At 56.5% G+C, this 13050-nt stretch overlaps 1 protein-coding gene across 2 annotated transcripts; it reads left to right on the top strand.

Moving 5' to 3' along the window:
- Window positions 1–2209: 2209 nt before the first annotated feature.
- Phyhd1 (phytanoyl-CoA dioxygenase domain containing 1) lies at window positions 2210–11442 on the top strand. Of its 2 annotated transcripts, XM_003470619.4 has the most exons (11): window positions 2210–2394; window positions 5047–5205; window positions 6706–6781; window positions 6935–6982; window positions 7953–8008; window positions 8101–8163; window positions 8952–8973; window positions 10092–10220; window positions 10305–10409; window positions 10895–11021; window positions 11128–11442. In XM_003470619.4, exons 1-11 carry the CDS (start codon window positions 2362–2364, stop codon window positions 11171–11173), a joined length of 864 nt encoding a protein of 287 aa, XP_003470667.1. In that variant the 5' UTR covers window positions 2210–2361; the 3' UTR covers window positions 11174–11442. The 2 variants fall into 2 exon arrangements, with proteins under 2 accessions (XP_003470667.1, XP_063100176.1); XM_063244106.1 differs by lacking the exon at window positions 6935–6982.
- The last annotated feature ends 1608 nt before the right edge of the window (window positions 11443–13050 follow it).

The following is a 13050-nucleotide window of genomic DNA, read 5'->3' as shown; positions in this document are numbered from 1 at the left end:
CCTGCAGAGGTCTGGATCCATCCGCTTGGAGGGGCCCCTTCCCCATCTGGGAGTCCTGCTTGGCCCCAGGCTGTGTGCTGGTCCCATTTCCTGCACTCCTCCAATGCTGGTCCTGCCCTATGAGCTGGCCCTGGGCAGGACCTTATGGCCAGTGCCTCCTCTGCCGGGAGCCTTGATAAGTGGGTACACAAGAGGCCCCTGGAATGGGAGTTGGCAGTCCAGGGTCCTTGTCCCAGCTTGGTCACATGTGAAGCTGGGTGGGACCCTTCCCTCTTGGGGTTATAGGGTGGGGCAGAGTCACTGTGGGGAGCTCCAGCCTGGTCCCTAGCTCCTCTGGGACCTGCTGAAGGCACTGAGGGCGAGGGCAGAGGCTTAGAGCACCCTGGACTCTGCTTCTGCTATGGCTCTGATGAGAGGCCTCAGTTGTGTCATCCGTGAGGTTGGGAGGGGACAGGCCGCTGCCAAGAATTTGCTGGTGGTCACTTAAGACTGGGCTGTGGGCACAAGAAGGCCACCTTAGTCTCATGCTGCCAGGGGCCCCAAAGTCCAGGCATAGGCCCCTGTCTCAAGGTCCTGGGGTGCTCAGCAGATGCAGCAGGCGGAGGGAAGAGGCACCAGCTAGAACCAAGGAGCCAGCGCTGGGTTGGCACAGGGGTCCTGCAGCAAAGTCTGGGTGAGAAAGGGGGAGCGCTGTATGTCCCTCGGGGAGGGCAGCTGGTGCCCATCCTCTTCCCTGGGGCCTTGGGGGCTGGGGGCCCATTCCCTCCCTCCTCTCCCAGCTCCCGGGCAAGGAATGCCAGGCTGTGCTGTGGCCCCCCACTTTGGACCACCTCTCAGGTCTGTTCTGGTCCCCTACCAGCACCCGCTGAGGCCCAGGCTGTGGGCCCTGCAGGGGACCTCGGTCTGGAACCGGTTAGCTTCTGGAGAAAACAAGATGTGGACAAGCCACCCCCTCTTCTCAGCCAAGCGAGGGAGGGAGGGGGCCCTGGCCTGGAACCGCAGGGCTCTTTCCCTGGGCACAGCAGCGACATGGGGGAAACGTGGAGAAGCTCACAAAACATGAAAACTCCAAACTCTTTGCATCCACCCCAAAGGGCCCCCTCTAGCATTGAGTCAGCCGGGCTGGGGGCACTGTCTGGGTGCCAGGGCCCTAAACCGCTGCTGTGTCTTCCCTCTGTTGCTGTTCACAGCAGGCCTGGCGCCACCTCATGTCACAGATGGAGAAGTAAGGGCTGGAGTGTGAGCCCAGCTGCCGCCCACAGCCTTGGCCCCAGCTTTGATGGGGCTCCCCAGCCCACTGCTGGCTCAGCGTGGGGGTTGGGCCCTCCACGGAGCCTCAGGTTTTGCTGGTGGTGGCTGCAGCAGAGGGCAGGAAGCCCAGCCGGAACACAGAGCACTGCCTGCCTTGTCACTGTCATGGTTCCGTCTCCCAAAGCCAGTGGGCTCCCCCTTCCAACCCACCCCAACCAGGACAAAGCCCAGTTCCCAGTGCAGTGGCCCAGAAAACGACTTGACCTCAGGCCAAGGCTTTTGAGAGCTGTGCAGTGTCCTGTGCTTGCTCCCGAGACACTCTGTCCCTTTGCTAGTCAGTATCATTTCTGGGAAGACAGCAGCTGATTTTTGAGAACTACACCACCCCAGACATCCCTGACTCCCCAGCTAGGCTGACTGGAGAAGCCCAGCATCGTTGCTAGCAGGGCCAGGACCAGAGTCTTCTCCCTCAGCCTCAGCCCAGGCCCAGCCGCCAGCCTCTGCTCTCCAAGACAGGGCCCCCTGTCCATCCGCCTGTCCCTGTCCTTCCAGGGCCCGAAGGCTTGCAGGCCAGCACTGAGAGAGGCCCAGACAGTTGTCCCAAGGAGCTCTTCTGCCTTGGAGAGCAAAGCCACTGTGACTATCCTCCCAGGCCATTTGCAACAGCCAGATGATGCCTGCGGTCTTGGGGACTTTGTAAGCCTTGTTTTCCTTCACTTGAGGCTCAGAGAAGGACAGGCATGTCAGGGTCACCAGCGGTGGTGGGCCCTAGACTGAGATCACTGTCTTTGCCTGGTACCCCCGGAACACGATTTCTGGGCGATCGGTAAGCTGCCAGCCAGGAGTGGTTTCTAGAAAGCGACTCAGGAAGTCATTAAATACCACAAAGGAGACCAGAGAGGGCTAATCCTGGATTAGCTGGGGACACCAGGGCAGAGGCCCAGCCCTCATCCAGGGGCAGAGTTAAGGCTGGAGCCCCAACAGAGGGCTGAGTGGGGGGGACAGAGTCCTGCCGGGTCCTGAAGGGTTAAGTGCTCCCAGGAAGGGACTTCCGGGTTCAGGTTCTTCCTCTTCAGAACTTTCTTCTTTGCACCCTGACCTTGAGACACCATGGCCTGCCTGAGCCCCTTGCAGCTCCAGAAGGTAGGGCCCTGCAGGGTGTGCCTGGGAGGGTCACAGTGGCATCTGGGGGCGTCTCCAGGAACCCCCCAAACTCAACCCACACCCTCCCTGCCATTTCACAGAAGAGGAAGGCACTGCAGGGGGTGGTACAGGCCCTAACGTCTGGAAGCACAGCCCCAGGTGCTGGCCCTAACGCCTGGAAGGTACAGGCCCTAACGTCTGGAAGCACAGCACACGTTGGAGGCTGGGAGCCCCGGAAGTGTATGCACGTGCTGCTGAAAGCTTTGAGGCAGGCCGGCCAGACCTGGAGGCCTGCGGGAGGGGAGCTCACCCCAGCAGGATAAGAAAGGCTTGTTGGGTATGTGGTGTTAGCCGTTAATCCCAGCCAGGGAATTTACCCAGACACTGTCACCAGGAAAAGCAAAAAGGCCAGGGATATAGCACAATGGCTTATGCACCTGTCTAGCAAACGCAAGGTGGTGAGTTTGATTCCTGGTACCAAAAAGAAAGAAAAAAAAGGCTAGGAAGGTAGCTCAGTGCAAAGGCCCTGGTTTAATCCCCAGAACCTTAAAAGAAAAAGAAAGAAAAAGCTGGCACTTGGAGACCACAGGCACTGCTGCTTGGCCCCTGGACAGTGAGGGCCAGAGAGGAAACCCTGGCCTAACACTCACATATAGCCAGCTGTTTGTTTTTTCCTGTCTCAATGTATCCAGAGTGCAGCCCTGGGGCGGTATGTGTCTCCCAGCTCTGCAGGGCTGGGCGTTGAACCCACGGCCTTCCACAGGCCTCACCTTCCACAGGCCTCGCCAGCACTCAGGCACTGGGCCCGGATCAGGGGCCTATGGTGGGGGTTTTATCAGCTGTGTCATGTTCCAGACAGAGAAACCGAACTTTGTTGAACTAATCCCCTGAATACCATGCCTTTGCTCCTCTGTTACTTCAGCTTCTTATTGTTAGTTTTCCCCCTTTCTGTGTGGTGCTGGAGACGACCCAGTCTCTCTATATGCTAAGCAAATGCTGTGCCACTGAGCTGCCTTCACAACCCTCCATTTCTTTATTTTTAGTGCTGGGATCCTGGCTTGACAAAGGATCTTTCAGAGTTACCTAGGTTGTCCTCAAAGTTTCGATCCTCCCGCTTCAGCCTCCTCTGGTACTGGGATTCCAGGCATGTACCACCACATTGGCTATTCCCAAACTTTTTTGACTTTTGAGACAGGGTCTCTCTATGCAGTTCAGGCTGGCCTTGAGCTCACTTTGCAGCTCAGGCAGGTCTCAAAATCACAATGATCCTCCTGCCTCAGCCTCCCAGGTGTTGGGAATACAAGTGTGCATGACTACACCCTGCTGCTATTCCCCAATTTTAAAAGAGAAGTCCTATCAGCATTCTGGGAGGCTGAGGCAGGAGAACAGCAAGTTTGAGTTCAGGCTATGCAACTTAGTGAGCCCCTGCCTGGAGATAAAAAGAAAAGGTTGGGATGGTGTGGAGTATAAAAGTCCTGGGCTCAGTCCCTGGTGCACTGCACACACACACACACACACACACACACACACACACACACACACACACGGGGTGTCTGACTTCGGTGTTTACTGGATCAAGGTTATGCGGTCTGTATGGATGGCTCAGTTCCCAAGGAGCCAGTGTTCATCCTGGCACTGATAGGATTCAGGTCTGACCTGCAGTGCTGCCTGGAGACAGCAGGGCCCACACACATGGTCCTGAACATTCCAGTGTTCAGGGTGAGGTGGCCCAGTCAGGTGTCCTGCAGGGCTGGGGCGGGGCGGGAACTGGGTAATGGACTCCACGCCCTGGTACATCCAGAAAGGGATTCCACGCCCAAGAGTGCTGAGACCCCATCCTGCTCTGCTCAGAGCACACAGTCTCCCTCTCCTGCCTGTCCCTGTCACAGCCTCAGAATGGGAGGCCAAATCAGAGCCAGCCACGTGCTGCAACCCCCACCTATCACGCTCCTTCGCTGGCCCTGTCCCTGCTGCCCTCCTGCCTGCCTTCTCCTGTCCTCTGTCAAATTCACAGCAGTCCTCCTGCCTCAGCCTCCTGAGCACTGGGATGACAGGTGTGCACCCCCCAGCCCCCTGCATCCTGCATCACTTCCTCATAGCTGCCACCCTAGGACCCTTTTCCTTCCCACTGGCCCTTAGCTCTCGCAGCCTGCCCCTGCCCCCCTCACCCCTGTGCTGAGCCTGTGACCTGTCCTCGGGGTGAGCACTGGTGCCCTACTGGCTGTATTTCTACATGACACCTGCCCAGGGGAGGACACAGCAGCCAGGAACCACCTGCCCTTCCCCTTCTCCTAAATCCCAAGCAGCTGATATCGATGGCTCCTGTGGGGACCCCAGACACCACATGGCAGGCACAGGACTCAGTGTACATAGGACACCTGCTTTCACCCTTACTCAGCTTTAGGTTTAGGGCAGGGATCAAATATAAGGGACGAACCAGGCATGGTAGAGCACACTTGTGATCCCACCGCCCAGGAGGCTGAGGCGGGAGGATCACTGTAAATTCCAGGCCAGCCTGGCTACATAGACCGTGTCTCAACACACACACACACACACACGCACACATACAAGCACACACAAGCACACACAGCACACAACGGGCAGTGGGGCCGTCACAGGCAGAGGGCCGCCTCAGCCTCATTCCCACCACAGTTCCAGGACGATGGGTTCCTGGTGCTGGAAGGGTTCCTGTCTCTGGATGAGTGTGCGGCCCTGCAGCAGAGGATTGCCACCCTCATGGCCGAGATGGAGGTCCCCAAGCACTGCCGCACGGTGTTCACCACCCAGAAGGAGGAGCAGCTTCGTGCCCAGGTGGGTGTGGGCCAGGGAGGAGAGGAGCGGGTCCCCCATGGGGTGGCAGTGTGGAACGGAGGTCTTGGAGACCGAGGCTGCTTCTCATGAGGGCTTGGCCAGCTGCCTGTGGGCTAGCACAAGCTCATACACCTGGCTGGTCTCCCCTTTCTCCATACTGCATGGGGATACGGCAGGCGAAACCATCCCTATCCCACCAAAAGGGGCAAAGGGGAGCCTCAGAGTGCTCTCCTAGACCACACAGTAACTGAAAGTCAGGATTCGAACCCAGCTCCTGATACCGACCCGTGCTTGTTCAGGTCCCCACTGTGCTTCTTTTTGTCTGACCACAAAGACTCTCTCTTGTGGCCAGGATTCCAGAGTGGCCCTGTGATTCTGATGGGCCCGTGTGTGCCTCTTAAAGCCCCATCTAGAAGACTGTGGGGATACATGACTGCTATCCCAGCACTCAGGAGGCTGAGGCAGAACTACCTGGGCTACATAGCAAGACTCTGTCTCAATAGATACATGCATACATGCATATATACATACATAGAAAAAACTAGCAGCTCTGATTGCTTCCTAGGACCTGGTGCAGTTTGAGAAGGGTGGGTTCGTGTCCGGCCCTGCTCCCTGGGAAGTCTGAGACCCACTTTGCCTGACAGCCCAGGCCCCAGCACAGCCAGCGGAGCTCTAGTCCTGGAGCTCGCTGGATTCATTCACTCGCTCAAGGAGCTCCTGCCATCTAGTGGGCACAGAGGGAATTACAAGAGCCCTGAATTCCAGGGAGTCTAGACGAGAGATACAGCACCTTTCATTGGGAAGCTGCCCCGCTTCCTGGCTACAGTGGCCCTGCGGCCAGAGAGTCGGGTCCCTTAAAGGCCCCGAGGAGCGAGGGGCTCTGCTTTGCCCTTCAGGCTGCCCTCTGTGAATGCACAGGGACCAGGGGCAGCAAGGGTATACAGATGACCGCTTGGCTGAGGGTGCTTCTCCTTTCTGACATGGTGCAAGTAAAGTGGACCAGAGCCACGTATGCCCTGTGGAGTGCTCTTCCGCTAAACTAACCACATGCCCAACTCTGATTTTTTTTTTTTTTTTTTTTTTTGAGATGGGGTAATTCTAGCATAGCTGTAATCCTAGCACGGGGGAGGTTGAAGCAGGAGGATGCCTGTGAGTTCCAGGGGAACACAAGGAGTTCAAGGCTACCCTGGGCTATATAGTGAGACCTTGTGTCAAAAAACAAAACAATAAAAGAAAACATCCAGCTGACACAAGTGCTGTGATGCCATGTTCACCTGGATGCAGCCCCACTGGAAACTGAGGCACAGGTGTGACCAGGATTTCCAAGAACTCCCGGGTTCACAGATCAGGCCGTGCTTCAGGCTTCTGTGCCTCAGTGGGCCTGACTGGGAGGTCCGGGCGGGGAGGGGTGCCCACAGCCCTCTGGAGGGGCAGCACCTGGCCCCCTTCCCCGCTTCCCTGGACTCCAGGTTGCTCAGTCCTTCCCTCTGCCGTCCACAGGGTGCCTCCGACTACTTCCTGAGCAGCGGGGACAAGATTCACTTCTTCTTCGAGAAAGATGTTTTCAACGAGAAAGGTTTGGCGCTGGGCGCTACAGAGGGCTGGGGGCAGCCTTGGGCTCAGCTTGGATCTGTGTATCTGTTCCCTGGGGCTGGGCAGGCACCAGGCCCGCTGTCTGAGGGATGCTGGACTCCAGCGCTTCCACTCTTGTCTGTCCCTTGTGCCACAGGAGAGTTCTTGGTTCCCCCAGAAAAATCCATCAACAAAATTGGCCATGGTGAGCTGCAGCTGGGTATCAGAAAGATGATCAGGAGCTCGAGGTCTGCAGAGTTCCAGTTCTATACCGGGGTGGGGAGGGTGGCCTCTTCACAGCGACCCTCCTGCCTCAGCTTCCCCAAGTGCAAGTGTCCACACCACACTCGGCTTATGGACTGCTTACTTTCAAATGGGAATTTGTGTCATGAAATCAGTTGTGGTAAAATCTATCTAACTTCATTATGGTCATAGCCACTTCAAAGTGTGCCGTGCAGTAGCATTACGAACATTAAGCCCTCCCTTTTCATAACAACAATACAGATACTGCTGAGTACCCACCGCATGTCCCGCCCTGGGCCACTGCGGCTGGGCTCCTGGGCCGCCCTGACAGGCCGGCGTCCTCACTTCATTTCACAGAGCGGGAGACTGAGGCTCACAGGACAGAAATGGTTCCCTGGGGGCTGAGGATTTAGCTCAGCAGCGAAGCGCCTGCCTGACAAGCGCAAGGTCCTGAGTTTAATTCGTGGTCTCCCTTGCCCCCCCCCCCCAAAGAAATGATTCCCTGAGGTCACAGAGAGGAAGGGGCTATCACTTTTGGCTACCCTCGACAGCCCTGTGGGACTCTTGGTCCTCTGAGGGTTTGGAGTCTGACCTGCAACAAGCTCCCTGATGGCCCGAAGGTCAGGGAGAGAATGCGGTCCTGGGGGGGGGGGTGGTGGTGGTGAAGGTGTGTGGAGCCCATTACTTGGAGATAAATAAGTAAAAAGTTTAATGCTCCTGAGTCAGACATGGTAGAACACACTTGTAATCGAAGCACTCAGGAGGCTGAGGCAGGAGGGTCACTGTGAGTTTGAAGCCAGCCTGGGCTACATGGAGAGACCTGGTCTCCAAAACCATAAAGCTTCTGCCCCCAAAAGGGGTGAGAACATCAGCCTGGTGCTGAGGGTATGGGAGGGGCACAGGACTGGCCTGTTCCCTGCTCTGTCCCACAGCTCTGCATGCCCAGGACCCTGTCTTCAAGAGTGTCACACACTCTCCCAAGGTGCAGGTGAGTGGAGCAGGGTGGAAAGGGGCCAGGGTGCAAGGGGGGCTGAATGTGTCCAGGGCCAGGCTAGCAGGGTCCTCTCTGCTCCCTTCTAGGACCTGGCCAGAAGTCTGGGCCTGCAGAAGCCAGTGGTGGTGCAGAGTATGTACATCTTCAAGGTGAGCTCTGTGTCCTCCCCAGGCCTCAGTTTCTCCCCTGTGAAATGGGCTCATACAGAGCCCCTTTGTGTAAGGCTGGACTCAGTGGTGCCTGTAACCCCAGCATTCAGGAGGCTGAGGTTGGAGGATCACCACAAGTTCAAGGCCAGGCTGAACTACATTTAGAGATCCTCTCTCAACAAGAGAAAATAGAAGCCCCTTTGTCTAATGAGCCAAAGCTTCTGGAATCATGAAGTTGTTGGGAGATATGGAGAGTTGGTCTCCGACTGAGGTGCCTAGCACTCTGTTGCTACTCAGTTAAAATTTGGGGGTAGGAGCTGGGCTGAGGCAGGAGGCTTACAAGTTCAATGCCAGCCTGGACAGCTTAGTAAGACTGTCTCAAAATAAAGCTGAAAAAGAGTATAGCTCAGTGCTAGAGCACCCTGGGCTTGATCCCTAGTACCACACACACACACACACACACACACACACACACACACACACACACACACGGTGGTAGGAGGAGGAAAGGGGGTCCCCAGGATTTATCACTAAAATGCCCTGCTCTCAGCTGTCTAGGCCCAGGTTGGGGCCACCTCCTCTAAAAAGCCTCCCAGAACCCCTGGGAATAGCAGGACCCAGCACCAGGAACCCCAGTGCTCCCCTTCGTGCCCTTGCCAAGTGCTGCTCTGGGCCTGGGCCTGGTGGCCAGGGCTTCGGCCCTTGGCTGTGTCCTGGAGCCTGGGTCAGAGCTGCCTGCCCCCTACCGCCTGGCCCTGCCCTCACCCGCCTCTTCTCCTCTCTTGCAGCAACCAGGCATCGGGGGTGAAGGTGAGCCGAGTCAGCTGCGGGGCCAGGGAAAGCTGTGCGCAGAAGAGTGGGACCATGGGTGGGCAAGTCCTGGAGCCACTGAGCCCTTGGCACAGTGGTCCCGGAATTGGACAGGAAGCTTTAACTTACAATAGAACCCTAGGCACTGAGATTTTAGGCCAGGAGATCCTTGTGGGCCTGGGAAAAAAGTTTTGTTGTATTTTTTTTGGAGACAAGGTCTCACTATGTAGTCCAGACTGGCTTCAGACTCACAGGGATTCTCCTGCCTCAGCCTCCAAGTGCTGGGATGAGAGGCTTGGGCCACCATGTCTGGTTAGGAAAATTGGATTTTTTTTTTTTTGTCTTTTTCATTTTTATCAGTACCAGGGATCGAACTCATGACCGCCTGCTTGCATGGCAGGTGCTTATGCCGCTGAGCTAAACCCCCAGCCCCTGGAAAATTGGATTTTTAACAAGCTCCTAGGAGGATTAATTTGACATGCATTTTGCTGAGCTAGTCCCCACCCTACTGCACCTTTCCAGACTCCTGGGGCACTTTCACTGGCAGCCCTTTCCTTCCTTCCACAAGCCAGTTTCTCCTTGTGAGCACCCCTCCCCCAGAAGGCGGTCTCCAAAGGATGCCCACCTCTAGCACTCCAGCGCCTGCAGCCTGTCCTCTCCCAAATCCTCTGAGGCTCCTGCCATTGGACACCTCTTCTAGACACCTTACAGATTCTCAAAGATTGGTGTTTAGCAAATACAGTTAAGAGTGGGGCATGGTCGTGAATATTTACAGTCCTAGGTACTTGGGAGGCTGAGGCAGGAGGATCACCGCCTAAGTTCCAAACCAACCCACTGAATACAGATAGTTACCTGGGAAGAAGGCAGGTATGGTGGCACATGCGTGTCATCCCAACACTCCAGAGGCTGGGGCAGGAGGACTGCTGGGAGTTCGAGGCCAGCCTGAACTATATAGTGAGGTCTTGTCTCAAAAAACCAAAACATAAAAAATAAAAAAAGATTCTGGTTTTGGGAAGCCTGGCCTGGAAGGCTCGTGGGGATCAGGGAGTGGGAACCAAGACAAGGTGGGGAGAGGCCAGGCGAAGGACTGGCTCCTCTCCTCCCTGGCCCTGCTGCAGTCCTCCCGCACCAGGACGCCACCTTCCTGTACACGGAGCCGCTGGGCCGGGTGGTGGGCCTGTGGATCGCGCTGGAGGACGCCACACCGGAGAACGGCTGCCTCTGGTTCATCCCCGGCTCCCACACCTGTGAGACCCGGCCCACCTCTCCCTGCCCAGTGCCCTGGAGCGGCCCCGGAGGGCGGAGGGGCTGAGGTTCCCTCTCGGCTGCAGGTGGGGTGGCGCGGAGGTTCATCCGCAGCCCCGACGGCACCAGCTTCCTGGGCTCAGAGCCAGAGCGAGACGACTGTCTGTTTGTGCCCACGCCCGTGCGGAGAGGTAGGTGGGGCGGTGGTTGTGCCCAGGGATCTGTGCAGCCTAGCGGCTCTTCCTAGGGTCCCCACAAGGGAGCTGCGCTGGCCAAGCACCGGAAGTTGGAAGCCACGTGGTTACCAGCACACTTTCTGGATCAGGCCAGAATCCAGACTTTGCTACTTACAGGATGCTTCTTGGAGCAAATGACTTAATCTCTGCGAGCCTCAGTTTCCCCACATGAAAGTGAGGAAGGCAGTGAGGTGACTAGGGTACAGCGAATCAGCCCTGCATGCCGCTGGGGCTTCACCATCGTGGCTAACAGCGACCCCCGCCTCCACGTGGGAAAGGGTCCCTGGAGGTCCCACTCATTAGAGCCGCTGCCCTCTCCCGTCGGGCCCATCTCAGCTAAGACCAGGGCCCCAGCGTCCACACCGCAGGCTGCAGGCACCCAAGCTTTCAGGGATGGAATGGGGATAGGTGGAGCTGCAGAGCTGGTGACCTCCCGCCAGGTGGCCTGGTACTGATCCACGGGGAAGTGGTGCACAAGAGCACGCAGAACCTCTCAGACCGATCACGCCATGCCTACACGGTCCATCTGATGGAGGCAGAGGGCACTGTCTGGAGCCCAGAGAACTGGTAGGTGGCCGGTGTGTGTGTGTGTGTGTGTGTGTCCCAGGTCCTCCAGGGAGCTCTGGTAGTGGTGGTCTTGACTTCATAAGGTCACCTTCTCTATCTTTTGCAGGCTCCAGCCGACTGCGAAGTTGCCCTTCCCACGGCTGTACACCTGAAGGCCTTGCAGGGCAGGGCTGTCACCTCCAGACCCGAGGGCTGCAGCCACAGGAGTGGTGTCTCCCCACTGCACCTCCCTGTGCCAGTGTCTGCCCCTCAGCCCTGCAGACAGAAGGCAGGTGGGCTTCCCAAGAGCTCTGTCTATCATCCCATGTCCCTGCACAACCGCCCCCTGCAGGGGGTGGGCGCCCCAAGCTGGTTTCAGCGGTCTCTCACGTGGAACTCTGATGGAGGCATTGTAAGACAATAAAAGCGATTTCTGAAGGCAGCTTCCCCCTTGGATCCTTCTGTACCAAGCAGCCCTGCTCTCCAGATGGCGGCCTAGTGGAAATCTGTTGTCCCCAGCCCAGCCTGGCCTGGTTCCCATGCTTTTTTGTTTTTTTCTAGTCTCATTCTGTAGCCCAGGCTAACATACAATCTGCAGCCATCCTCCTGCCTCAGCCTCCCAAGTGCTAGCATTAGAGTGTGTTAGTGTGTTGGGCCTTATTTTACATGACTTGAATAGCTTCCAGTTACTTTTACCCAGGGCTGAGTGTGGCTATGCTGAATCCCCACTGGCTGGGTCAGGTACACTCGCTGGCCCTGTGGTCAAAGGGACTGGGTCAGGGGACCAGCAAGTGACCTGGCCCAGCCAGTTCCAGGCCTGAGCTCACCCTGCCCGTGCCTCTTACTCTGCTGGAGAGGGGACCACAGCCCTTAGGCCTCAGGCCAGGTCTTGCCTCTCTCAGGGCCCTGGGGGCCCCTCCTTCTAGGGCATGCTGGGTAGGCTACCTGGACCGCTACCAAACCCCAAACCTGTTCAGCCAGGCCAGAGATCGAAAGCTGGTAGATTGCAAGCCACAGATGTGTTTGATCTGGGCCTCAGCTATAGAAAAATATCTTCTGGGAGGGAGAGTGTAGCACAAAAGTAAAGTACTTGTCCAGGATGTATAAGCCCCAGGGTTCAAGCCTCAGCAAGACTGTGGGTTTTTTCCTTTTCCAGTAGTAGGGATTGAACTCAGGGCCTTCACACTGAGCTATATTCCCAGCCCTTGAGACAGGGTCTTGCTAACTTGCTCAGGCTGGGGTCAAATGTGATCCTCCCAGGGATTAAAGGTGTGCACTATGCCCCACAAAATGTTTTATTTATTTGGTTTTGGTTTTTGGAGACAAGATCTCATTATGTAGTTCAGACTGGCCTCAAACTCAATAATCCTGCTGTCTCAGCCTCCCAAGCATTGGGATTACAGGTGTGTGCCACCACACCTGGCAAAATGTTTCTTTAATTGGGAGATTTCACATAATAACCTAATTTTTTTTTTTAACTTTTTCTTTTTTTTTATAATCGGTACTGGGGATCGAACTCACGACTGCCTGCTTAAAAGGCAGGTGCTTATGCCACTTAGCTAAATCCCCAGCCCCAATAATCTAGATCTTTATGAATGAGCAGGCAACTGGCCACTAATGACCCTGGGCCCACTCTCTAGCGTGGTGACTGCTGCCCAGAGCTTGCTCCTTAGAGACCCAGTGTACACCCTGTCCTCATTCCTATCATCTGCCTAGGCTCTGTGGTCATGCTGGTGCCCTTGGCTTATTATCCTCCACCCACTATAAGGCCCACAGCAGACAGCCCTTCCCCAAGGGCAGTCAGGTGGCTGGTGGGCATAACCAGTGTTCTCTCCCCAACAGCTAGCTGCCCCAAAGCCTGGGAGAAAAGGCTTAAGTTGCCTCCAAACCCCAAAGGAACTCGTGTCTCTCCTCTCTCCTAGGGAAGGACCTGGCAGTGATTCCCTGCTCCCCAGAGCACTGCCTCTGGCTTTTGGCCTTGTTGGGCCCAAGTTCTTAGCCCCTCCCAACAGACTGGGAGGTCTAGCCTCGGGGATCTTGCTAGGCTACT

The sequence above is a fragment of the Cavia porcellus genome, unplaced genomic scaffold (assembly GCF_034190915.1).
Source record: "Cavia porcellus strain 051 isolate PalLab524CR breed Dunkin Hartley unplaced genomic scaffold, mCavPor4.1 scaffold_49, whole genome shotgun sequence".
Classification (NCBI taxonomy): Eukaryota; Metazoa; Chordata; class Mammalia; order Rodentia; family Caviidae; genus Cavia; species Cavia porcellus.
The sequence above is the reverse complement of the archived record's forward strand: the minus strand, read 5'-3'. Positions and strand labels throughout refer to the sequence as shown.

Bases quoted from the DNA above. Each gene is read 5' to 3' on its own strand.
- Phyhd1 (XM_003470619.4), top strand. From the start codon at position 2,362: ATGGCCTGCCTGAGCCCCTTGCAGCTCCAGAAG. The intron at 10,410-10,894 runs GTAGGTGGGGCG...ACCTCCCGCCAG, and splicing joins GCCCACGCCCGTGCGGAGAG to GTGGCCTGGTACTGATCCAC. The intron at 11,022-11,127 runs GTAGGTGGCCGG...TATCTTTTGCAG, and splicing joins GTCTGGAGCCCAGAGAACTG to GCTCCAGCCGACTGCGAAGT.